At 35.0% G+C, this 26,693-nt stretch overlaps 1 protein-coding gene across 3 annotated transcripts in view; it reads left to right on the top strand.

Moving 5' to 3' along the window:
* The window catches only part of LOC149793018 (uncharacterized), a 184,183-nt gene that overhangs the window by 72,724 nt on the left and 84,766 nt on the right, over positions 1-26,693 (top strand). For all 3 annotated transcript variants that reach the window (XR_016422692.1, XM_089966893.1, XM_089966892.1), the window contains 2 exons: positions 12,880-12,976; positions 17,523-17,602. Coding sequence is in view for 2 of the 3 variants with exons in the window: in XM_089966892.1 (XP_089823018.1) it covers positions 12,880-12,976; positions 17,523-17,602 (177 nt within the window). In the remaining variant the exon portion in view is untranslated. The remainder of the gene's footprint in view (positions 1-12,879; positions 12,977-17,522; positions 17,603-26,693) is intronic.

Below are 26,693 nucleotides of genomic sequence, written 5' to 3'. Positions count from 1 at the left end.
TAACTAGTATTTCTCGCTAGAAAATATGTAGATTGGTATGTTTATATAATAAGTTAATATAAAGCTTCTGCAAACTGAAATTAGTATTCAACGCATGTTTTTCATTGATAATGGTTGTATAATTAAAGCAAACTGCGAATTAACGGGACTCAGTATTATTGATTTAGATTCTTGGCTAGTCAGGCAAGTTCTTACAGAAGTTAATTACCCTGACCAGTTTGCTGCTTGCCCACATCTATTATTGCATTATATGAGTTGCAATTTCTTCAGAGTTTTTCCGCATGTTATGCTCATCAAAAATGCCCCAAAATGAGATGCCTTGTTTTTACTTTCACTTTACTGGATTTCAGTCTCAGTTGCCTCAGCAGTTGGGCAACCATTAGTATCAGGCCCCGAGTAAAGATTCAAAATGAAAGCACAAGGGATCACTAATCTTTGTTCGTAAAAATTCTGTTACATCTAAAGTAACACAAAATTAAAAAGAAATATGTAGAAAAGGCCGTCATTTGATTTTAATTAGTATTTTCCAACATTTAGAAATTGGATAAAATTTCATTCAATCCACAAGAATTCTACAATATATTGTAGAACTAGTATGTATTTTCCACATTATTTTCATGAAACGGTGCCATGGGCAAGATTACGCTTACACTTCTTTTGATCTGTTTAAGGATTATTAGAAATCTATAGAAATGCTTATCTTGTGTGTGTTTGTGTTTTTCAAACTCCCATTATGATAGCAGAAGGCAGCATCTTATCTTGCTGCTGTCCATCCATACATGTCTGTCTGCAAATCCATTCTCAATGTAGGTAAATTCTAAGCAACTTTACATGCTACTGTGTTCTACTAAGAACATTACAGCAGTGGGGATCTGTTTTACACATACAATTTTTGGTTTTTGTTTAGCTTTACATGTGTTATGGCATATTGAACCACTTGGGTGTCTTGTTTGCAGCCATCTCTGTTTAATATCACAAACACACTGTACTTGACACTTATTATTATATAAAAGTTATGGACTTAGATGAGTGAGATGAGTTATTGATTTTATGACTTGCTGCTTGAGGTTAAGCAAGATGATGTGAGTGACAGCTGGCTAGTATATTGTTAAATATACCTGTTTGCCTTTTTTAATATACCTGTATGCATATACATGATAAGGTGTGGTATAATCATAAGTCAAGGGAGATAACTTTAAAAAAGTTTATGGAAGACGGTAAATCAGTGGTACAGAGTTTTTTTTTAAAATAGGTGTTTTTTTTGTTTTGTTTTTTTGTTTGTTTAAAACTACCATGGAAATTATGATGATAAAAATAAACCTTTTGTCGCAGGAATGATTATTTTTTTGTAATGTCAGCGATGCTTAAAATAGATGCAACTTTCTGTTGTAGTTATTTTGCTATTACGTGCAAATAATGTACCCTAAAGGTATTCAGATTTGCATTTTTTGTGGCATTTTGTCATAAAATGTTCATGATAAACATTGTTTATTGTTTTGTTTAAGATGGTGCCATGTAGGCACTCAGATTTAATTGTCAGAGTCATAACAAAATAGGGGCCCCGAGTGGCCGAGTGGTCTAAAGCGCTCTCTGTTACGGATCACTGCCATCTCACCTCTGTCTGCATGGGTTCGAGTCTAGTATTCGGCCAATGTGGGTATGTGAGAAAGCTTGCCGGTAGCTTCTTGTGGGTCGGTGGTTCTTCCCAGGGTTTTCCTGGGTTCTTCCTCCACCATTAATACTGGCCGCCATGCATAACCTATCGTTTTATCGTTTGCTGAAAAATGGCATTAAACCCCACAACAACAACAACAACAACATAACAAAATATGTAAATTTTGTTCGGCCTTTAGAAAATGACTTTTGACCACCATTGAGGCGGCAAAATAATTTCAGATAAATACATTTGGGCAGGTGTGTTTGGTACTGAGAAGTGTTAATTATTTCAATTTATAGGCAAGCATCATTAAGTTTATTTTGAAAATTTGCAGAGCAAACAAGAAAAAACATAGTACATGAATGGCTGTGTTCTTGTCTATTGTTACATAATGAATTCTTTTTATGGACATCATGCTATATTTGTAATGTGTTTAGAGTTTATCGTTTGTGTTGCGCCTGCACAAATATTGGTTGGAGATATCTTATATATTCACATATAAGTCATGTCCAGAGTATGTGGTGTTTGTAGTTGATCTGACTTGTATGGGAATATATATGGTAGGTTTCATTGTTTTGGTTGTAATAGTGTCATCATCAACTCAACATCAGGATTGCTTGTTAACCTTTTGTTTTTAAATTCGTGCAAATTAGGTACAGGGTGGATACTGCATAGGTCACATGCATTGTTGCACCTTGAGGAAAACCAGCTATATTCTCCCATGAGAAACTGCAAGTGACATCCAAAATTTACCAGATCCTAATCTTGATTACTTTAGGATAAGATTCATATGAAATATTCCTTGACAAATTGACCATTACTATAGGGTGTCAGTCATATGAAATATCCCTTGACAACTTGACCATTACTATAGGGTATCAGTCATATGAAATATTCCTTGACAAATTGACCATTACTATAGGGTATAAGTCATATGAAATATTCCTTGACAACTTGACCATTACTATAGGGTATCAGAGTCATATGAAATATTCCTTGACAACTTGACCATTACTATAGGGTATCAGAGTCATATGAAATATTCCTTGACAACTTGACCATTACTATAGGGTATCAGAGTCATATGAAATATTCCTTGACAACTTGACCATTACTATAGGGTATCAGTCATATGAAATATTCCTTGACAACTTGACCATTACTATAGGGTATCAGTCATATGAAATATTCCTTGACAAATTGACCATTACTATAGGGTATAAGTCATATGAAATATTCCTTGACAACTTGACCATTACTATAGGGTATCAGAGTCATATGAAATATTCCTTGACAACTTGACCATTACTATAGGGTATCAGAGTCATATGAAATATTCCTTGACAACTTGACCATTACTATAGGGTATCAGTCATATGAAATATTCCTTGATGCCTTAACCAAGTTTTAACAAATGCAAATGTGAGCCACTGTGTTCTAAAGAAACCTTGTAAGTTATAATCTTTAATTGCCAGTTTGTTTAAAGATATGTCAATATCAATTACTATCAGTTCTTATATGAATATGTAATTTTTCCTCATCAGCAGTCTGATTGTGCTGAATAAATCACATATAAAATCCATTTTTGAGATTTAACACACAAAGGTAAGGTTATTTAACCAACAACGATAAGGTATTTAAGCCACATTGTTATGGTGATGCAAGTCAAATTGTTATGGTGTTATAAGACACATTGTTACAGTGATTTAACCCACTTAGTTATGGTAATTTAACCCACTTATGGTGATTTAAGACACATTGTTATGGTGATTTTAGCCACATAGTTATGGTAATTTATGTGACATAGTTATGGTGACTTAAGCCACACAGCTATTGCGATTTATGTCACATTGTTAATGTGATTTGGAGTCACATAGTTATGTTGATTTTAGTCACATAGTTATGTTGATTTTAGTCACATAGTTATGTTGATTTTAATCATATAGTTATGGTGTTTTAAGTCACATTGTTGTGTTGATTTATGTCACATTGTTAATGTGATTTATATCACACAGTTATGTTGATTATAGTCACATAGTTATGTTCATTTTAGTCACATAGTTATGTTGATTTTAATCATATAGTTATGGTGATTTAAGTCACATTGTTGTGTTGATTTAAGTCATATTGTTATGGGATTTAAGCCAGATTAGTAGGGTTATTTAATACACAAAATTAGGGTATTGAAAACCATCAAACATTCATGGTGGTAATTATCAAGAATATCATGATGTTAGAGGTGGGTTTTAGAAGCTGCTTTCCTCCCATGTGGCTTGTCAGAAAAGTATTAGACTTGTAATGCAAGGGTGATGTGTTCAGTACTTGCACAAGCCTTGGTTACCTGTACTATTGGGAAAGGCACTTAGCTATCTGAATTTCCTCAGCGTGATAAAGTCAATAGTTAGTTTTGTGAGAGTTTTGACCAAAGATGGTGCTGGGCACTTATTGAAGCAAGTATAGGTATTACATAGAATATGGTAATTTTCTTGTATAATGCATGTGTATCACACTGATTAAAGCAAGTGTAGGTATTACATAGAATATGGTAATTTTCTTTAATAATGCATTTGTATCACACTGATTAAAGGAAGTGTAGGTATTACATAGAATATGGTAATTTTCTTGTATAATGCATTTGTATCACACTGATTAAAGCAAGTGTAGGTATTACATAGAATATGGTAATTTTCTTGTATAATGCATGTGTATCACACTGATTAAAGCAGGTGTAGGTACTACATAGAATATGGTAATTTTCTTGTATAATGCATGTGTATCACACTGATTAAAGGAAGTGTAGGTATTACATAGAATATGGTAATTTTCTTGTATAATGCATGTGTATCACACTAATTAAAGCAAGTGTAGGTATTACATAGAATATGGTAATTTTCTTGTATAATGCATGTGTATCACACCGATTAAAGCAGGTGTAGGTACTACATAGAATATGGTAATTTTCTTGTATAATGCATGTGTATCACACCGATTAAAGCAAGTGTAGGTATTACATAGAATATGGTAATTTTCTTGTATAATGCATGTGTATCACACTAATTAAAGCAAGTGTAGGTATTACATAGAATATGGTAATTTTCTTTCATAATGCATTTTTGTATCACACTGATTAAAGCAAGTGTAGGTATTACATAGAATATGGTAATTTTCTTGTATAATGCATGTGTATCACACTGATTAAAGCAAGTGTAGGTATTACATAGAATATGGTAATTTTCTTGTATAATGCATGTGTATCACACTAATTAAAGCAAGTGTAGGTATTACATAGAATATGGTAATTTTCTTGTATAATGCATGTGTATCACACCGATTAAAGCAGGTGTAGGTACTACATAGAATATGGTAATTTTCTTGTATAATGCATGTGTATCACACCGATTAAAGCAGGTGTAGGTACTACATAGAATATGGTAATTTTCTTGTATAATGCATGTGTATCACACCAATTAAAGCAAGTGTAGGTATTACATAGAATATGGTAATTTTCTTGTATAATGCATGTGTATCACACCGATTAAAGCAAGTGTAGGTATTACATAGAATATGGTAATTTTCTTGTATAATGCATGTGTATCACACTAATTAAAGCAAGTGTAGGTATTACATAGAATATGGTAATTTTCTTTCATAATGCATTTTTGTATCACACTGATTAAAGCAAGTGTAGGTATTACATAGAATATGGTAATTTTCTTGTATAATGCATGTGTATCACACTAATTAAAGCAAGTGTAGGTATTACATAGAATATGGTAATTTTCTTTCATAATGCATTTGTATCACACTGATTAAAGGAAGTGTAGGTATTACATAGAATATGGTAATTTTCTTGTATAATGCATGTGTATCACACTGATTAACTGATTAAAGCAAGTGTAGGTATTACATAGAATATGGTAATTTTCTTTCATAATGCATTTGTATCATTCATTTATGATCTTGAACTTTCTACCAGTTGAGGGAATGGGATAGATGTAATGATGGAAGCCTATGTTTCAAGGTCTGTAAGAGCATGCATGCAGATCTGATTGCTTCTTGAACCATTTCCATTGTCATATGAAATGATGATAATTGCATGTAAAGAGCATTTTGAATGTACAAGACAAGTCACTCCTATGATTATGAATTCCTATTTAACCAATTATCAAAGTGTTGACTGTTTTCCTAATAAGGAACATTGAATGCTGATTGTTCTGAAATTCAGTAGGGTCTGGAAATATGGTTCAAGAAATAAGCCTTTACCATTTACCAATAATATCATTGACCAGTACATTTTTCCTTGGATATATAATCAGTAATGTGCTTTGTACATGAGAGAATATCCAATCTACACATTTCCATGCTTTGCAATCCATTTGTGTTCATGTATAATTATCTGTAGCTAACTAACCATACCTTACTCTCTCATTATAAGGGTCTACATTATAGTGAGGGTATGCTATATTAACAGTGTGTCAGTTAGAGCTTGACTTTGGGGTATTCAGATTATGAAATGCAGTACTCCCTCATTATAAGGGCCTACATTGTGTGTGTGATTTCGATTTCTAACATATCTTTAACAATTTTTCAATCATATTGCTACTATGTCTGTAGTGTGGCAGTTTAAAGTGATGTCTAGCACTTGGGCATCATGCAGCAGACATGTTGCATGATGTCCCACCCAGTCACATTGTCCTGACACCCGGCTGACCAGTCCTAACACAAACCCCTTAATGCTGAGTGCTTAGCAAGGCAGCTGTCAGTACCATATTTATAAGTCTTTGGTATGACTCAGTTGGAATTTGAACCCATGGATGATCTAACCACTAGGCCACTGGAGCAGTTGGACATTATAGTGAGGGCATGCTATATTAACACATTGTGTCAACAAGAGCTTGACATTTGGGTATTCAGATTATGATTATGAAATACACTCCCTCATTATAATGCTGTCCATGGGGCCATAGTATATTGCTTTGAGGCAAATTAAATATAATTTCACTACTTCATAATGAAATAGGATTCATGACTATATCCACATTACAACATAAATGGAGTTATAATGAAGGGTCTTATAGTGAGGGAGTTCTGTAACTGTCAAAGTGTTTACAAAGAGCATCTCCTGTTGCTTAGTGCATTAGATAAAGGATAATTTTGCTTCAAATTGATACTAGAACAGACAGGTACAAGATCTGCTTTAGAAAGAGGGCATTTTTGCTTCAGTTTGATACTAGAACAGACACGTACAAGATCTGTGTTAGATAATGGGCATTTTTGCTTCAGATTGATATTAGAACAGACATGTAAAAGACTTGCATCATTACTAGTTAATTCCATAAATTACCGCTATGTTAATTTTGCCTATTAGCTAATCAGTTCTTTATATGTTGCTATATACTCAGCATTGCAGTGTTTGCATTTGGAGCAAAATATTTTAAAACTACAGGAAGAGAACAGTGAGTGCGAAGCTATTCTGGGATACAAGTCATCTGCGTGCTTCTAATTCTATATAAATTTGCTGAATGTCATGAAGTTGTTAGCAGTGATGCACACGTATGGATGGTGCACACCAAACAATTGTGAGTGATTGGAGTGCATGTTGGTATGTATGTATGTATATGTGTGTGTGTGTATGCATACTACGTACATGTGTGTTTGTGTGTGTATGCATGTGTGTAAGTGTGTGTGCCTCTCCTATGATGACTTGTGCAAATTGGGGTCCAAAAACAGTGTGAGGACACAAGTTACTGAAGTACCTCTTGCAAATTAAGAGTGGATTGACATCAGCTTTGAGAGAGTGAGGGCAAGGGTATTAAATGGTTGAATAGTCGTTTTGTTGTCGTGTGGGCAATAATTGTCTTTAAATAGCTGTTTTCTGATAAACTTGTTCACCTATTTTGTATAAATTACTTTTTTTTCAAGATAGCCAGTCTTTAAAAGATCATTAAAAGCAGTGGTTTGAAGACACATCATACATGTACCAGCAAAACACTGCATATTACACCACTGCATTTTGCATGTGAATATGGATACATTCTAGTATTATTGTTTCATATGGATACATTCTAGTGTTATTGCTTCATATGGATACATTCTAGTGTTTTTGTTTCATATGGATACATTCTAGTGTTATTGTTTCATATGGATACATTCTAGTGTTATTGCTTCATATGGATTCATTCCAGTGTTATTGCTTCTTATGGATTCATTCCAGTGTTATTGTTTCATATGGAAACATTTAGTGTTATTGCTTCATATGGATTCATTCCAGTGTTATTGTTTCGTATGGAAACATTTAGTGTTATTGTTTCATATCGATTCATTCCAGTGTTATTGTTTCATTCAGGTAATCACAAAAAGTCTGCTCACCTTCTGAGTAAATTATTTGGTGCTAAATTTGGAATTTTAAACTCGCAAGTCTTGGAGCTTAATTCTCCACGCTAAACCATATCGATGAAACTAAGCTTTCCGAGTGTCCCTTAATGTCTGAAGTTTGTACCGTGACAAGACAAAGAGTTCCTGTCTCACTTGTAAACAACATTGTGTGCTATCATTACTCCATACACAGACTTCGCATGATTTTCCATGGAACCCTTGCTTTAATTGCCTAAATATCATGAGATAGAGCAATAACTTTTGCATTTTGAGAATAAAATATTTTCTATACCGTTAGCTGCATTCAGATGAAAATTTGGGCCGATATAGGTCTTAAGTTTATGCCTTGCTTGCTAGGAGTTTCCATCTTGCCTGTCTCAAAGAAGGCTTGTCATATTGCTTTGAGGAAAGGTTAAGTTTAAAAGTTTTTAAAAGTCACATATCTTGAAATGTAATTACTGCATTTTGGTGAAAGTTGGGTACAGTATGGTTGGAGTACTTCCTTGCCAGTCATGTCGGCAATAAGCATGTTTCAATGCTGTAACATGTGTTTAAATATAATTGTAAAAATGTTGTATTTAAAAGTTTGAAGTCACATATCTTCAACATCAGATGTTATGTTCACCTGAAACATTGACATAATATTGCTGTGGATTGAAAATTGATGTATGTTGTTTCTAAATGAAAAAGGTTCCAGTCTGGGGTCCAGTATAGCCTGGGGTCCAGTATAGCCACAATGGTGATCATCTTGAAAATGTTATTATCACTACTCCTACATGGATGGTCATGTCAGCACAGTGTTTTACTAAAAGACTTCTAATTATGTCTACTTTGTCCTATTTGAAAATGGTGCCAAGACAGCATCCAATATGTCCACCACAGCAGCTCATTTGAAAATCTTGTTACTGCTGAAGAATGTTAGATATGGTTTCAACACTCAGCTTTTAAAAGGAGGAAATCATCTTATCTTGAATTCCTGGCAATTCTCTTTGTCCAGTAGAGTACCAGTCCCTTCAAGGGACTGTTTTTTAAATTTGAATTGGAGTGTATCTAACCCAAGTACTGTGTTGTTCATTTTAGATTCAGTCACTATCGATTCTTTGAGCCCTACATTTTCCACATGAGTGAATCATGCAGTGAAAAGAGCAAACTTTGTCTAACAGAGGTGATTTTCCCCATTTGTAGCCATAACTGGAGTCTCTCATATGAACAGCCTATTATACTTGTAGACTGGAGTCATTTAAATTAATTAATTTGTACACATTTAGTGATTTTATTGGAGACTGCCAAAAAGGTGTTGGCTGGCTTGAGGACTAGGCCATTGTTGTATACTTCATCTTTTCAGCAATGGAAGGGGAGAAATGTCCAGAAAAATGTTGGGCTGTTGGCTGTACAATCTTGTTTATTTATAATTTGTAATGGCACTAGTCTCAAATAATTATGGATAGTTGAATAAGACTGAATTTGTATGCACGGTTGCAGGCAGTTAAAATGATTGATGTTGGACATGATAGTGTTACAGACAGCGATAGTACTTTTTCCATAATCAGCTAAAGGGTAAAGTTTGTCTGTCTGTCTGTTGGTCTGTCACTCTCCCTTGACAAAGTTTCTTATATAACATTTTATCCTAATTGGATTGCCCCTTTAAAGTAGTTTACCTAATTGGATTGCCCCTTTAAAGTAGTGTACCTAATTGGATTGCCCCTTTAAAGTACTGTACTACCTCAGACATAGCAAAATGGCCAGGGACATCTGTATATAAAAAGAATTAAACATGTACAGTTTTATGCGTGTATAGGATTCTTTGTACCCAGGTGCTAGGCAGCAGTTTGAAGTGGGCTTCATAGCACCAAGATCCTGGAGAGTGGGCTGACGTGCATATATGTACATTATTTGCACATTGTTGGTTAAGTGTTTCTTTAGCCCATGACTACTTTTTTTTTGCACACTTTATTACTATTGTTATACCTAGAATCATGATTGATGATTGTATGCATCTGTTATTTCAACATCTGTACAAACGGTGACTGTTACCTACATTTGAAATTGTATTGGTGTTTTGCATCTAGCTCATGATTGCATAGGATTTTGTATGGTCTGGACATAGTACCCAATGAATAATCACAAAACGTAGGCAGTACTACACTCTCATTGCAAAAGCAGGTCATTATGGCTCATATTTTATACTTCATTGACTTGGTAAAAATGTTGAATTTGATGTTCATTTTCAGGTTCAGTTCATACTACTACCATCACGAAGTTAATATTGATATGCATCTTTGTTAGTACCACATCCACACAAGTAACAATGCTCATTTTGACCTATATTTGTTTTTTTTATTTGACTTTGTTTAAGCTTTTGCATTAGCTTGTTACAACATGAGGCTGTATGCATGATATCCTACCTAGAATCACATGCATCTTTGTAAGTACAACAGCCATACTGCTTAAAGAGGTCACAAAGACCTAAATTTCATGATTCTATGATTTGTTGAAATATAATTTAAATTTCATTTACCGGGTGTTCCTAATGTTAGAATCAGAAAACAATAATAGGATGTATCTTTGTACTCCATATTGCACTCATGCAACCAAAGAGGATCAGTGTGACCTACATTTTATGCATTACTAACAGAGGGTTAGTATTTGTATTTAGCTCATTGCCACATAGATGTTTCCATGCTAAATACACCATAGCCTTCACTGAAGGCCCTTTCTGACAGTGCAGTTGAAGGATAATGTGTTTATTGAATGGTAAACTTACCATATTAATATGACATCTGCTTTAAACAAGTTAAGGTACATGTGAATGAATTGGCATTGTAAGAATAGGCTGCATGAATTTCATGAAAAAGGCCTCAGCTGTAGTGGCTAATCATGGCAGTTACTGTTGCATGCACTATGCTTCTGGTAGTGGCCTTGCTGGCTGTTACTAAAATGCTACTACAAGCCTGGTACTATTACGCATAAAAAAAATATGACTTCTTATGTATAAAAATAAATGATAGCATTTAAAGCTGATATTTATGAACAATGATTTAAAAAAAGAAATAATCTCAGATCTTTATATTGCTTTTACTTTGATATCATAGAAAAGAATGTTCTTTCTTTTGAGTTTCTTTTAGGTCAGTATGACCTATTATGACCTACTTAGAAAACATACCCAAATAGTTTCACTATATTCTTTTTTATCTTACTGCATCATTAATCAACATGTATTGCATTTGTCATAGTGAATGATTTTATTTTCCAATCAATGATTTTATTTTCCAATCAAAGGGATCACCACAGTGCCGGTTATTCGGAGATGACCTCTGATGGGAGGTGCTCTAAACAGAACATCATATTACTATGACAGTTGAGAAATACAATAACCATCAGTAGTACGCCATCAAAGTAAAATAATTTAGAAAATTTAGGAAATATTATGTAAAAGCAGCATATTTAATTTTAAAAAATGTCACCAATAAATGCATAATATTTTAATAAAGATTATATATGCCTAAATTGTGTAAATCCATTAAATAATTATGATTTATAATATTTTTATGTTATACTACATGACATATTTATTGTTAACCCCAATCACCTTAAATTGATATTTACAAAAACACCTTTTATGAACTTGAAGGGATGAAGGGGTTCATTAACTTGCCTTTACACTAATTTAATTTTTTTTAATTGAAGACTGTAATGTAATAAACTCTTGATTACATTCATGTTATACAACAGTTTATCATCATTTATGGGCTAATCATTAGAGAAGTTTGCTAAATGTCTTTCAGAATGATACCATAGTATAGTGGAAAGTAGGTGGTTAATGTATTTTAGAGTATACAAAATATCTATGCCACACAGAGGTGCTGAAGTGGTACAAATTTTGATGCTGCAGTCAGATACACAGATAAGGCCTGAAAGGGATATACTTGTAGTTTAATAAATAACTTTACACAGATGTATTAATATCATGGATTCATTCTTGATTTAGATCAAGAATCTCACATTAAATATGAAATATTTATAACTGGTTGAATAATGTAAAATGCCATGTCAGAAGCAGCAAGTAGCTTTGGCAAATATATAATGAACACAGATTATACTTGACTATATAATCACAATGACTCTGCTGTTCTCAGTGTCGTATGACAGCGTGCTTATGCAAGATGTTACATTATGTCACAGTGATGAAACAGCTATATGAAACGAGATGTCAATTTATGTCACAGTGGTGACAAAGCTGTATGATACATGATGTTACATTATATCATATTGATGCTGCAGCTATATGCACATGCCAGATGTTATGTCACATCGAGTCTGCAGCTTTTTGTTCATGCAGGATGTTATGTCACGTGGTTTATGCAACTATGTGTTCAGACAAAATGTTAATTATGTCACAGTGATGATGCAGCTTTGTACTCATGGAAAATGTTATGTCACAGTGATGATGCTCATGTTCATGTATGACATGTCACAGTGATGATGCTCATGTTCATGTATGACATTATGTCACAGTGATGATGCTCATGCATGACATTATGTCACAGTGATGATGCTCATGTTCGTGTATGACATTATGTCACAGTGATGATGCTCTTGTTCATACATGACATTATGTCACAGTGATGATGCTCATGTTCATGTATGACATTATGTCACAGTGATGATGCTCATGTTCATACATGACATTATGTCACAGTGATGATGCTCATGCATGACATTATGTCACAGTGCATTGATATGGTTATCTTTGATGACATGCCACACAGCCAATAGATATGTATGAGAATTTTTTCTATATATTGATTTGAAAAGTATCTTCTTGTAAAATTTTCACTTGTTTTCAGAAATGTGCAACTGGATGAGGATGAAATACCATACAGAAAGGGAAGCCAGGCAACTATTAGATCTGAAGGCTCAGGAACACGACACCATGGCAACAAGGTAGGAATATCAGAGACATCAGAGAAATAGAGTTGATAAGACCAAGTTACAGTATTACTAGTGACTGTATCATAGACTTAACACTGACTGAGGGAGCTCAGTTGGTTGAGTGTTGGATGCATAATCTAATGGTTGCTGGTTAGATACCGACCCAGGCCAGTCTGTATTGGCTGTATTTACTGTGTCCTTGGGAAGAGCTTTTAGCTCACATTTTCTCAGCATGTTTTAATCAATAATGTGCTGAAATTGACATTAAAAACATCAACCAACTAGCTAAATAATTGAACTGTCTGTATTACATGCATGATAAAATACATGGGGAACTGACTGTGTTACATGCATGTATAAATGCATGGGGAACTGACTGTATTACATGCATGATAAAATACATGGGGGAACTGACTATTACATGCATGATAAACTACATGGGGAACTAACTGTGTTACATGCATGTATAAATGCATGGGGAACTGACTGTATTACATGCATGATAAAATACATGGGGAACTGACTGTGTTACATGCATGTATAAAATACATGGGGAACTGACTATTACATGCATGATAAAATACATGGGGAACTAACTGTGTTATATGCATGTATAAATGCATGGGGAACTGACTGTATTACATGCATGATAAAATACATTGGAAACTATTACATGCATGATAAAATTACATGGGGAACTGACTATTACATGTATGATAAAATGCATGGGGAACTGACTATTACATACATGATAAAATACATGGGGAACTGACTGTATTACATGCATGATAAAATACATGGGGAACTGACTATTACATGCATGATAAAATACATTAGGAAACTTGAATTTATGAAAATGTATGAAGATTGAAGAGATGTTTCTATCAGATATTCATAAATTTTTCATGTTCAGGTCTTGTAGTAAAAGTGAGATGAAAATGTCATTTGTGTTGTTCAATCGATTCTGGATGCAATTTTGCATTTTAGGATCAAATCTGATCATGGAAGGAAATTATTCAGATGATGAATGTTTGACATGGTGTGTAATGGTGTGTAATGGTGTGTTTGTTCTGGTTATTTCATCAACATAATACCTACTATATGTTAATGTATTGAAAAGATTCGAGTGATGATGACTACATGTAACAGCAGTTGACTGAAATGATAAACTACTAGTAAATATACCAACAAGATTTGTGTGATGGGAAAGGAATCCAGAGGATTGCCACTGTTGATGTCTGGTGTTCTACCAGCAGAGGTGCTGAAGGCTCTCTCCAGACACACAAAACCTAGCTCCTCATAGTCCTCTATACACAAAACCTAGCTCATCATAGTCCTCTAGACACAAAACCTAGCTCCTCATAGTCGTCTAGACACAAAATCTAGCTCCTCATAGTCCTCTAGACACAAAACCTAGCTCCTCATAGTCCTCTATACACAAAACCTAGCTCCTCATAGTCATCCAGACACACAAAACCTAGCTCATCATAGTCTTCTAGACACAAAACCTAGCTCCTCATAGTCCTCTATACACAAAACCTAGCTCCTCATAGTCCTCTAGACACAAAACCTAGCTCCTCATAGTCCTCTATACACAAAACCTAGCTCCTCATAGTCCTCTAGACACAAAACCTAGCTCCTCATAGTCATCCAGACACACAAAACCTAGTTCATCATAGTCCTCTAGACACAAAACCTAGCTCCTCATAGCCCTCTAGACACAAAACCTAGCTCCTCATAGTCCTCTAGACACACAAAACCTAGCTCCTCATAGTCATCCAGACACACAAAACCTAGCTCCTCATAGTCATCCAGACACAAAACCTAGCTCATCATAGTCCTCTAGACACAAAACCTAGCTCCTCATAGCCCTCTATACACAAAACCTAGCTCCTCATAGTCCTCTATACACAAAACCTAGCTCCTCATAGTCCTCTAGACACACAAAACCTAGCTCCTCATAGTCATCCAGACACAAAACCTAGCTCCTCATAGTCCTCTATACACAAAACCTAGCTCCTCATAGACCTCTAGACACACAAAACCTAGCTCCGTCATCCAGACACACAAAACCTAGCTCCTCATAGTCCTCTAGACATACCAAACCTAGCTCATCATAGTCCACAAGACACACAAAACCTAGCTTATTACAGTCCTCTAGCAGTGTTTCCCTTTACGCACATTTGTGCGTCAGGGACACACTCTGGAGAAAATTGACGCACACATTTTGTTACCGTGCATTCTTTTGACGCAAAGGATTTTCATAATATGATCATGATTTAATACCCAATGCATTGGACGATGGATGGCATCGTATATACTTAGCATATAGGCATTGACTGGTTCCCCGCTTTGTTTGCTCCCTGCCTTGCGCTCCTCTATTCGTATAGCAAAGTGCAACGCAGGGAACATATAAAACAATGAACCAGACTAGCATAGGCAATGTTATGATGGAGTAGCTTCCCCTAATCTTGCGAGCTTCTTGCGATTTCCATCGAGCTCAGCAAGCTGTTCTAGATATTTAACATCCAGGCTCGTTGCACTAGAAAGTGATCGCCAGATTAAAACGTCATGCACTAAAAAGCATTAGCGAAGAAAGTGAAAGAAGCAGAACACAAAAGAGTAACTGTGGATCTAACTTTAATGAAAAATGGAGAAAATTATTCCCTTGACGGGAATATTCATTATGATTACCGGTGTGACTTCTGATTGCGTGATTGCAAAGACTGCAAAAGTGAATAATCCTTTCGTGACAGGATTTTAGAATTTTTTTAAAATAGGCCCTTGTTCGCCATAAGATATCTGGAGAACACATTATAACCTAAGACATTATTTCACAACATAGAAATCAGTAAACTTGCAGAGACAAATGCGTTATTTGGATTACAAAGTCAGTGGGTCATTGCAGATTTTGTTGGTTTTTAACTTTTACTGCAATAAAAGAAAGATCTTAAAGTTCAAGTGTAAATTATTAGAAAGAAGATGAATCAGTATCCTCCTTGATATTTGGATAAATGTGTTCTAGGACGAAGTACAATGAAACCTATGATAGTACACATTTGATGAAAGGCAGTAAATTAACTCCCATTTGGTTAAAAAGATTTATTTGGCTTTTTGTATTGGCTTATATGTAATGTGTTAGGCTATAATGTTGTTGAGGAGACTGTTATAAGTACGACTTTAAATGAAAAATTAACTAATAAAATTATTCTTTGAATGGGCAATGCATTTGTTTGTTAATTGTGCATGTTGGTGTATTTGTATGTTTAGAGAAAGAGAGAGAGAGAGAGTATGTTGTGCAAGTTGCAATATCCTATTTCAAGCTGAAAAAGTATGAGTCATATGAAAATTTGTCAATACATTTTTGACCCCCACATTTTTGATTTGACCCCCAGTTTTGACACCTAGGGGTTTTTTGTACCCTCAATTTTACACCCCTGGGGGATACACTGTCTAGACATAGAAAACCTAGCTCATCATAGTCCTCTAGACACACAAAACCTAGCTCATCACAGTCCTCTAGACACACAAAACCTAGCTCATCATAGTCCTCTAGACACACAAAACCTAGCTCATCACAGTCCTCTAGACACACAAAACCTAGCTCATCATAGTCCTCTAGACACACAAAACCTAGCTCATCATAGTCCTCTAGACACACAAAACCTAGCTCATCACAGTCCTCTAGACACACCAAACCTAGCTCATCATAGTCCTCTAGACACACAAAACCTAGCTCATCATAGTCCTCTAGACACACAAAACACAGCTCCTCATAGTCCAAATGCCTTCTTCCCACCAAGATCTGATGTTCTGACATAATTATCTTCTGTGAACAAGATGACTGTTACAGTTCTCCACTATGAAGGTGTATGTCTTCACATCAAATGGAAGTAAAAGGTGCACAATAGTGACAGGAAAGCATTGTATGATTAAAATTAGCCCCCCCCCCCATTACATATTTGTACTTGCAGCTGACATAGAACTAAGGCCAACCCCAAACCACAGGGTCACAGCTTGGAAGTTATCGTGATCCCCAATCATTTAACATATCTGCACTTTTTGTTTGAACCCCGGCCAAGTCATACCAAAGACTGATAAAAAATGGTACTAGCTGCTGCCTCGCTTGGTGCTCAGCATTAAGTGGTTAGTGCTAGAACTGGTCAGGTTGATGTCAGGATAATGTGACTGGGTGGGACATGATGCCACATGTCTGCGACATGATGCCCAGTGCTTGACATCACTCTAAACTGTCAGACATCATAGCGATATGACTGAAAAATTGTTAAAACTACTTTTAAAATCCAAATCACACATGCACATTACTTATTTTTATACATCACTTATCACCTATATCACCTATCACCTATTGATATCACCTAAAATTATTGATATCAGCTCCTTTTAATGAAATGAATACACATACCAAACTGACATTTTCTCCGGGGGCAGATCACTTCAGGGTGAAGATCAAAACTGGGTAGATCAGTAATACATATTTTACAAACAAAATTCTGTTATCAAAATATTGTATTGTAATCCTGTGTTTCTCTTTCAGCATGGCATTACGCAGATGTATGACAGTCTTGAGAGCCTAGATTCGCGGCGTGAGAGTATGAGGATTCGTAGAATATCCAGGTCAGTTCATTAACATAGTACCTAAACCCTCTCAAGTCCAAACATTTATTGTTTTAGAATTATGCCCAATCTGAATAAGACGTTTAGACTGTGTTATGCATCTGTCTGCTCTATTCCTGTCTACATGTTTAGAGAAATTCATACGAGTCTGCATATTTTGACTGCTGTGTACCTGTCCACATGTTTAGACTGTGCTATGTATCTTTCTACCATGTTCCTGTCTACATGTTTAGAGTTTCTGTATACCAGTCTGCATGTTTAGACTGTGCTGTATACCTCTCTACACATTAAGACTGTTGTTTACCTGTCTGTATGTTTAAACTGTGCTGTGTATTTATTTGTCTACATATGTAGACAGTGTTCTGTACCTGCCTGCTTGTTTAGATTGTTGTTTACCTGTCTGCTGTGTATCTGTCCACATGTTTAGACTGGTGTGTACCTGTCCACTCCACATGTTTAGACTGGTGTGTATCCATCTGCATGTTGACCAGTTCTTCAGTGATCAATATTTTCTTGACCCATGTTCTCAAAATGTTTTGAGCTAAAAAAAAAAGAATTCAGTCAAATAACCTCAGATTACAGTCTAGTTATTCAAAATTACAAAGTGCTCCAAACTACTTGGAGTAAGTCTATGTTATAAAAAAACGTATCATGTGATTAGAGGAGCAAAGATTAGGAACATGATGAAAGTTTTAGCTAGGCTTTTATTCTTCAGTTGTTCTATTGTCACATCTCCTCCTAAAGTGCCTGATGGAAATTCACCAAACCAAGTTTTCTAATTACGTTGCATTTTAGAAATTCACCAAACTAAGTTGTCTAGTTTTGTTGCCTCTGTGGTATTCATCTGCAATATTGGCTTTTGTTTCTTGGCATCCTTTGAAGACAGTCCAGTATACAAAAATTTAAACTACAACAATATTTTCTGATATTTTCTGACAAAACTTCATATATACAGTCATTGCAGAAAGATGCATGCATTGTGTCAGTGATGCATAGCTGCCAACCCTCACGAATTTGGTGTGAATTTCACGACTTTTTCAGCGATTCACGGATTCACGCCGTAAGCCAAAAATTCACGAATTTTCCAATCCTCAATTATTTTAAATCTTTAATAAAATAACTGATTTCCCATTAAGCGCTAGTCGTGATATTCGCAGTTGCCGAAACGGTCCGGTACTGCTGGTCACGATATTAGTAGATCTACAGCCGATTAGTACAGTTGGCCCTGTAACAAGCATTTTAGCCTCTTTTAATCTATATGTATAAGACTAGTTTTACAAATGCTTTTGAGAGAAACTGGGGCTTAACCGGAAATTTGCTCCGCGCATGCGTCAAAACACTGATTTGAGTTACCATTCAGCCTCGCATGTAAGATTTTGAAAATGTCTTCACCACCAAGGAAAAAGAAATGTATTACTCAAAAAGTGAAGTTTAATTTGGAATATATCAAAAATTGGCCGTGCATTCTGCCATTAAACATTGATATTCATTCATGCTTCTTGCGCTCAGTGTGTCATCGCAGAGACGATGTGAGGAAGAATGTCGGTTGCAAAAAAACACGTAGAAGTTGGGAAAATTAAGAATTCGCAGATTTCGTCTCTGGAATATTTTAAACCATTTGCGGCAGACCTGCAGGCTACCAACGTTGAAGCATTATTTGTGAGTTTTCTTGTCGAACGCAATCTACCTTTATCAGCTGGATACCATGCTAAACATTTGTTCTGACAAATGTTCCCGGACTATTTTCTTTAGTGAGGAAAGACAGACTTTAGGGCCTCCTTAGCTGCAGAAAATTTGTCAGCAATTTTAGTCCCCAAGATCAACCTGCAGGCAATAAGTCGGAACTGGTTAGAAAACAAATTTACGATCAAGCAGTTGAGGAAGTTCAAGTCTGCCACAGTATAATGTCTTGATAAATAAATATTTCTGCATATGTGTAGTGTTTTATATTTATTTTGCAAACTTGATATAGTGTAGTATTGACGGTCGGAGTGGTCAGAGTGGATGGAGTTATTGTCATGGTTTTTTTCACGAATTCATGTCCAAATTCACGACTTTTTATCCCTATTTTCACTAATTGTGAGCCTGGAAGGTTGGCAGCTATGGTGATGGATTTTGCATTATCACATCTGTGTCTCTGTCAAGGGGAGGGTTTAGTGTTGGCAGGATAAAGATGCATGGAATGTGCACAGATGTTTGACAATTTGCAAGGCATTGAAGTTGCTTTTGTTTTAGATAAATTTAAAAAAAAGGATAAACTTTACTCTCATTAAGCAGCATTGACATTAGATCCCAAGGGCAGGGGACACTGTGTCTCCCTCCAAACAAATCCTAGGACATGCACATTTTTAGGGGGACAAATGAATATACTAGTTCATAATGATCTGATGGTGCTTCAAAAATGTGATAGTCATGACTGGTTCAACAGTTTTCCTACCTTAACTTTATAGCCTGAACTTTACTTTCATATTTACTTTGAACACTTGCATTATTGCAATTAAAATTTTATCCTCTGTTAAATTAACTCAGTTAAACATTATCTGGTAAACCTGAAATGAGCCACAACGTGGAATTTCCCATTTTGGATAATGCTCTCTCCTGTACGGTCTATATCTACAAGCATCTTTTAGAACAATGACCTATGTTTTCTGAATTACTTTTCTTTCCAAACCATCAAATCTTGAATTATATGGCACATTGTATATTTGATATAAATTTAGTCACTTTTTTCAACCTCCAAATAAATTGAATCTCCTTCACTCAAGGGATGACTGTAGCCTCAAAAATACGTAACACTGATGGCTGACAAACGCTTGACATTTCAACTTGGCTGAATGTAACAAACTTTCAATATTTTTATTTCCAGACACATTGTGTTAAAATTCATTGCCATCTCATAGTTTTTAAAGCTGTCAAAATTTTAGGAAACTTCTACCAGGTACCTGTTTATCCAAACAGTTGGGTACCCATGTACCCGATCAGAGGGAAACCGTGTTAAACATGGACCTGAACTGCTTTGTTGTGTGTTCATAATTGCCAACCCCAGAGAGGTTTAAGCATAATTATTAATAATATAAATGCCCAAAAAAGCGTTATCAGAAGAGAAATCTTTATGTTACATGCCATCTTTACAGAAAACGTTATGAAAACGTACATTTATTTTTGCTACTTACCTGGATCTGCAGCTAACATTCTTGTCACAAATCAGTTAAATACATGTGGCTTTGTAGTTAGTACCAGAGGAGAGACACCAAACAGATTGATTAATTATTTATGCATAACACTTCACTTCAACTGGTCTAGACACATGTCTAACTTTCGCTGAATGGTCATGAAGTCCACACATGATGAATGCTGTATTATATCATTGTCGAATTCCTCTTTCAAAATTTTTAAAGTGTTATTGATATGTCCTTTTCCTGATGAAACATGTTTTTAAGTTTAACAAGCCTCTCCTCTAACATTATTCAGTCATATAACATCCATGAGTCACATCAATATCTGGTGCCGTTTTTTTCTTCAGTTTAGACTGGTACACCCATGTATGTTTGAATCAAAATAAGAAACCCGTCTGTTTTTGTGGAACTGTTAATATACCATTAATGTATACAGGAAAGAAGGAAATTAGACAGAGGTCTAATGATAGATGAATTCACAGCAGCCAATAGTCACACAACATGAGTCTGGAACTGTAATCAATTTTCTGTGTCTCACTTGCTCCTGACGTCTTTAGTCTGAAATTGGAAACATTTTTAAAAATGTTTTTAATGGGCACCCAGTTGCCCATTTTATTACCTGGGTTATTATCAATAGGCAGGTACCTGAGTACCAAGCGTACATTGACAGCTTTAATAGTTTTATCATCTTTTGCAACTTTGGACATTGTTTTCACCAACAGAAACATCGGTGTACATCTGCCAATGAAAAGTTGAAGGCATATTTGTTTTGTTTTTTAACAATTTATGTGAAAAAGTGTGCCTGTGATGGTTTCACAAGGTCAAGATTTGGGATAAAAAAGAATAGCTCAGTTTGCATTGCTGACTAACCCAGAGTTTCTTTATTGAAAAACAGACTTAGAATTTAAGAAAATCTGATAGGAAAATGTCTTCTCAAGTACCTGTTTTGCTGTTGAGTCATCAGTCTCAAACATCTCATGAGAAATTCTAAGCATTACCTCCACCCCCACCCAATAAATGAACCTCTGTCATTTGTAATAAAAGACAGTATTAATTTTTTTTTCTTCACAAAAATGAAGTTGCAAATTTTTGTTCTGTCAATATCAGTTGACATATTTTAAAACTTTACCTTTAGTTGGCACCATATAGCCACTGTTGTGCTGAGATGCTGTAAAACACACACACACACACTGTAAGCATAGTCCTCTGGACACACCAAACCTAGCTCATCACAGTCCTCTAGAGACACAAAACCTAGCTCATCATAGTTCTCTAGACACACAAAAACCTAGCTCATCATAGTCCTGTGCTGAGATGCTGTAAAACACACATACACACACACACACTGTAAGCATACATGCCAACCATTTGGCGTAATCATTAGACTTTTTCCCCCACTAAATTACGCCATTCGCGTAAATGTATTTGGATTACGCATTTTCAGTATATCCCCCTCCCAAAAAAATTTATAATTTGTTTTCTTATTTTTATTAATATTCCAATAATCCCACAGACCATATTCTAGAAAAGACGGCTTCTATATAGCTATGACATAAGAGTATGCTTTTCCGTAGACTTACATGCACTTTCCTAACAGTATTATTTTCTATTTATAGCAGTTGCCCTATTTCCAAGAAGTAGGCTGGTTTTACCTTCAAACTTTTGACCTCGGTTTCTATTTATAGCAGTTGTATGGCTTAGTTAGGAGAGAACAGACTGGTTTTCTAACTTGTAATCTTTGCTAGCAGATTCTTTGTTCAAATTGATAACTGGTACAGAACCAGTCTGTAGGTATTTGGTGCTAAAAGTCAAGTCGGATTTATTCTAGTCGATGCATGTGTTAGAGCAAAAATGTTTTTCAAATAATTTCACAGATGGATTAGAAAAGATGAAAAATTGATTCAGAGATGAATACACAAACTACATATTACAACTTTCCATTCTAGGGCAGCTTCACACCCAGTGCAGGCTGTGTGGAAAGGATTTTAATATTGGTCATGGTAGTAAAACAAAGAAACCTTGAATTAGCTCATTTTACTAACTCCAGTACTTAGGTAACTTCTTATTTTACAGCAGAACTAAATTGTGGACACAAATTTTATAAATGCAATGGCATTATATACCGAGTTCTTAAAAGAACATGGACTGCCCCTAGCTTTAGAAGACAACATTGGTTCTTTGTTCGAAAGGATGTTTCCTGATTCCAAAGTACTGTTGCAGAAAATATGCATGTGCAAGAACAAAATCATCTAATATTGTTAGGTGTTTAGTATAAGATACTTCACTTAAAATTGCAGAAGCCATAAACATTAGGCCATTTAGTAATGCAACAGACAGGGGTAGTGATTATGATGACAAATAGTTGTACCCAGTCTGTGTAAGAGACTTTGACAACAAAAAGGGCAAAGTGAGAGTGCTCTTCTTTCATTTCCAGAATTAACAGTAGTTTCCACTGGAGAAAACAATTTTTTATTTGCTTTATAATGCTTTGAATAACTATAAGTTGGCAGAACTGTATGGGGTTTTCAGCTGATGCTGCATCAGTGATAACTAGAATTCATAAAGGAGTTGCATTCTATATTTTGAAAAATGTCTCCATCATTGTTCATATCAGGTTGTCTCTATGATGCACCATGCTGCAGGAAAGGCTGCTGATAAATTAAAAGGAGAACTCGTGGAGTATCAAGTTGACACTCTACCTGACAATGTACTTCATGGGGACAGAGTTGATTTTTTCATCTTATTTGCCAGCTAAAAGACCCAATAACTGGAAGATATAAATTTCCTCTTCTTTGTCAGGTTATGAAAGGATTATTGGTTCTTTACCATTCTGATACTGACTGTGAGAGATTATTCAGCATTGTTAACAAAAGTAAAACTGAATTTAGATCCAGGCTCTGTAAAAACCCAGCACTTAGTGCTCTGCTGGTGTGCAAAACATTTATCGTCTCAGCTGGTACAAAGTGTTTTGAAATGCAATATGAGAGTCTGTTGCTTTTTAAAGCTCATTGTTATATACAAAAACTTGAAGCAGTAATTGATGTTAAAAGTACAGAGGGATAAATAAATCATTTTGTACATATGCTCATTGAATTTTTATCATGTTATATGTGGATTACTCTCTTTATGCTCGGATTACACTTTTTGTCCACTTTGATTACACTTTTTCTTCGCCAGGGGTTGGCATGTATGTGTAAGTCTTAAGTCTGAGTACAAGTTTTGTGTTTCAAATGTTAAAAAAATCTAATTTACTATTTCTTTTCTAGTCATTTAGTGATAGTAAAATGCATTTTTTTTTAAAAGTCATAAAGTCTATGAGAATTGATTAGACGTATCTGAATAAACCATACATACTTTTATTACTTCTGTAGATTTATTTAATATCCTGTAAAGGAAAAAAAAAACCTGGCTGAAAGGGATGCAAACTATCAAAACAGAAACTCTGAAGAGTACATATGTTACAGATTTACAGATAATGTACAAAAAGGGGAGGATCATCAAAGGTTCATTTACAGGAAATACTTGATTGTACAAGTAACACTGTAAACAATGGCTTGTGGGGCTTGATAAAGCAGGGTTTAGCCTTGTATTATTTCCTCAGACTTTTCAAGGAAGTGTACATGACTATAAGAATTAGATGAGGAGACAAGTCTACACCCACAAAAATAGAATACTCTGTGGTTATTATGTAGCCCCATTCATACACACAAAAATAGAATACTCTGTGGTTATTATGTAGCCCCATTCATACACACAAATATAGAATACTCAGTGGTTATTATGTAGCTCCATTCATACACACAAATATAGAATACTCTGTGGTTATTATGTAGCCCCATTCATACACACAAAAATAGAATACTCTGTGGTTATTATGTAGCCCCATTCATACACACAAATATAGAATACATGTACTCAGTGGTTATTATGTAGCCCCATTCATACACACAAAAATAGAATACTCTGTGGTTATTATGTAGCCCCATTCATACACACAAAAATAGAATACTCTGTGGTTATTATGTAGCCCCATTCATACACACAAATATAGAATACTCTGTGGTTATTATGTAGCCCCATTCATACACACAAAAATAGAATACTCTGTGGTTATTATGTAGCCCCATTCATACACACAAATATAGAATACTCTGGTTATTATGTAGCCCCATTCAAACACAAATATAGATTACTCTATGGTTATTATGTAGCCCCATTCACACACACAAATATAGAATACTCAGTGGTTCTTACATAGCTTCCCATTCACACACACACACACACACACACACATACAGAGATAGAATACTCTGTTCGTGTGTAGCTCCATTCACATACAACAATAGAATACTGTATGGTTCTTATGTAGCCCTATTCACACACAAATATAGATTACTCTGTGGTTCTTATGTAGCCCCATTCACACACACACAAATAGAATGCTCTGTGGTTCTTTTGTAGCCCCATTCACAACACAAATATAGAATACTCGGTGGTTATTATGTAGCCCCATTCACACAAATATAGACTGCTCTGTGGCTCTTACGTAGCCCCATTCACACACACAAATTGTAATCTCGGTCAGTGTTACTTGGGGTTAATCTGCCACCAAATGTGTTGTTTCTTAATAATTTAAGTTTTGCTGATGATATATCATTGATAAGTCCTCCTATCACAGGTTTAAGGAAATTATTAAAGATATGTGAACAATACGCATTTGAGAATGATATCATCTATAATACAAAAATATCAGTATGCATGGACTTTCAACCAACTTCTTTCAAATTACTATCTCCTCCCCCTGTACATCTTAACGGCAATGCTCTTGTGTATGTCAACAGTTATATGTATTTGGGTCATATTTTGAAATCCAATCAGTCAGATAATGAAGATGATGAGACATTACCGATTTTTGTGTACTCAAACAAACATGCTTCTGCGTAAATTTAGGAATTGTTCATCAGATATCAAAATTAGATTATTCAGATCTTATTGCTGCACATTATATTGTGCTACTCTGTGGACAAACGTTAGTGAATGTATGAAAAGAAAACTAGTTATTGGTTATAATAATAGTCATCATTTTCTATTAGGTATTCCTAGGTGGAACAGTGCCTCCAACATGTTTGTAAATTATAATGTATTCAGTTTTGATTAAGTAATGAGAATGTATGTATTCTCAATGATGACAAGAATATCTAATAGTAAGAACTGTATATTGAAATCTCTTTGGAACTATGACATTCATTTAAATTCTCATATTATTAGTAGATGGAACAAATTACTCTTTAAATGTGCCATTTAATTTCATTCTTTACAATGCAGGGCGCAGTTAATTTTGTAGATGTATCTGCATACTTGTATGTATAATATATATTTTCTTTTATGTTTACAATGTTTTTACTTTATATCTTTATTTTAATTTAGAGGTATGGACTTTGTAGTCTGAAATAAAGAATTCTTATCTTATCTTCCAAAAATAGAATACTCTTTGATTCTTATGTAGTCCCATTCACACACACAAATGTAGAATAATTTGTGGTTATTATGTAGCCCATATTCTTGCTCAAAAATAGAATATTCTTGGTTCTTTTATAGCCCCATTCACATACAAATATAGAATACTCTGTGGTTCTTATGTAGCCCCATTCACACACACAAATTTAGAATACTCTGTGGTTATTATGTAGCCCCATTCACAGACACAAATTTAGAATACTTGGTGGTTCTTAGTAGCCCCATTCACACACACAAATATAGAATACTCTAGGGTTCTTATGTACCCCCATTCACACACACACAAATATAGAATACTCTAGGGTTCTTAGTAGCCCCATTCACACACACAAATGTAGAATACTCTAGGGTTCTTAGTAGCCCCATTCACACACACAAATATAGAATACTCTAGGGTT

This window comes from Sinohyriopsis cumingii, chromosome 8 (genome assembly GCF_028554795.1).
Source record: "Sinohyriopsis cumingii isolate HCF-2022 chromosome 8, ASM2855479v2, whole genome shotgun sequence".
NCBI classification, from domain to species: domain Eukaryota; kingdom Metazoa; phylum Mollusca; class Bivalvia; order Unionida; family Unionidae; genus Sinohyriopsis; species Sinohyriopsis cumingii.
Note: the sequence above shows the minus strand (reverse complement) of the source record. Positions and strands in the feature narration are given on the sequence as shown.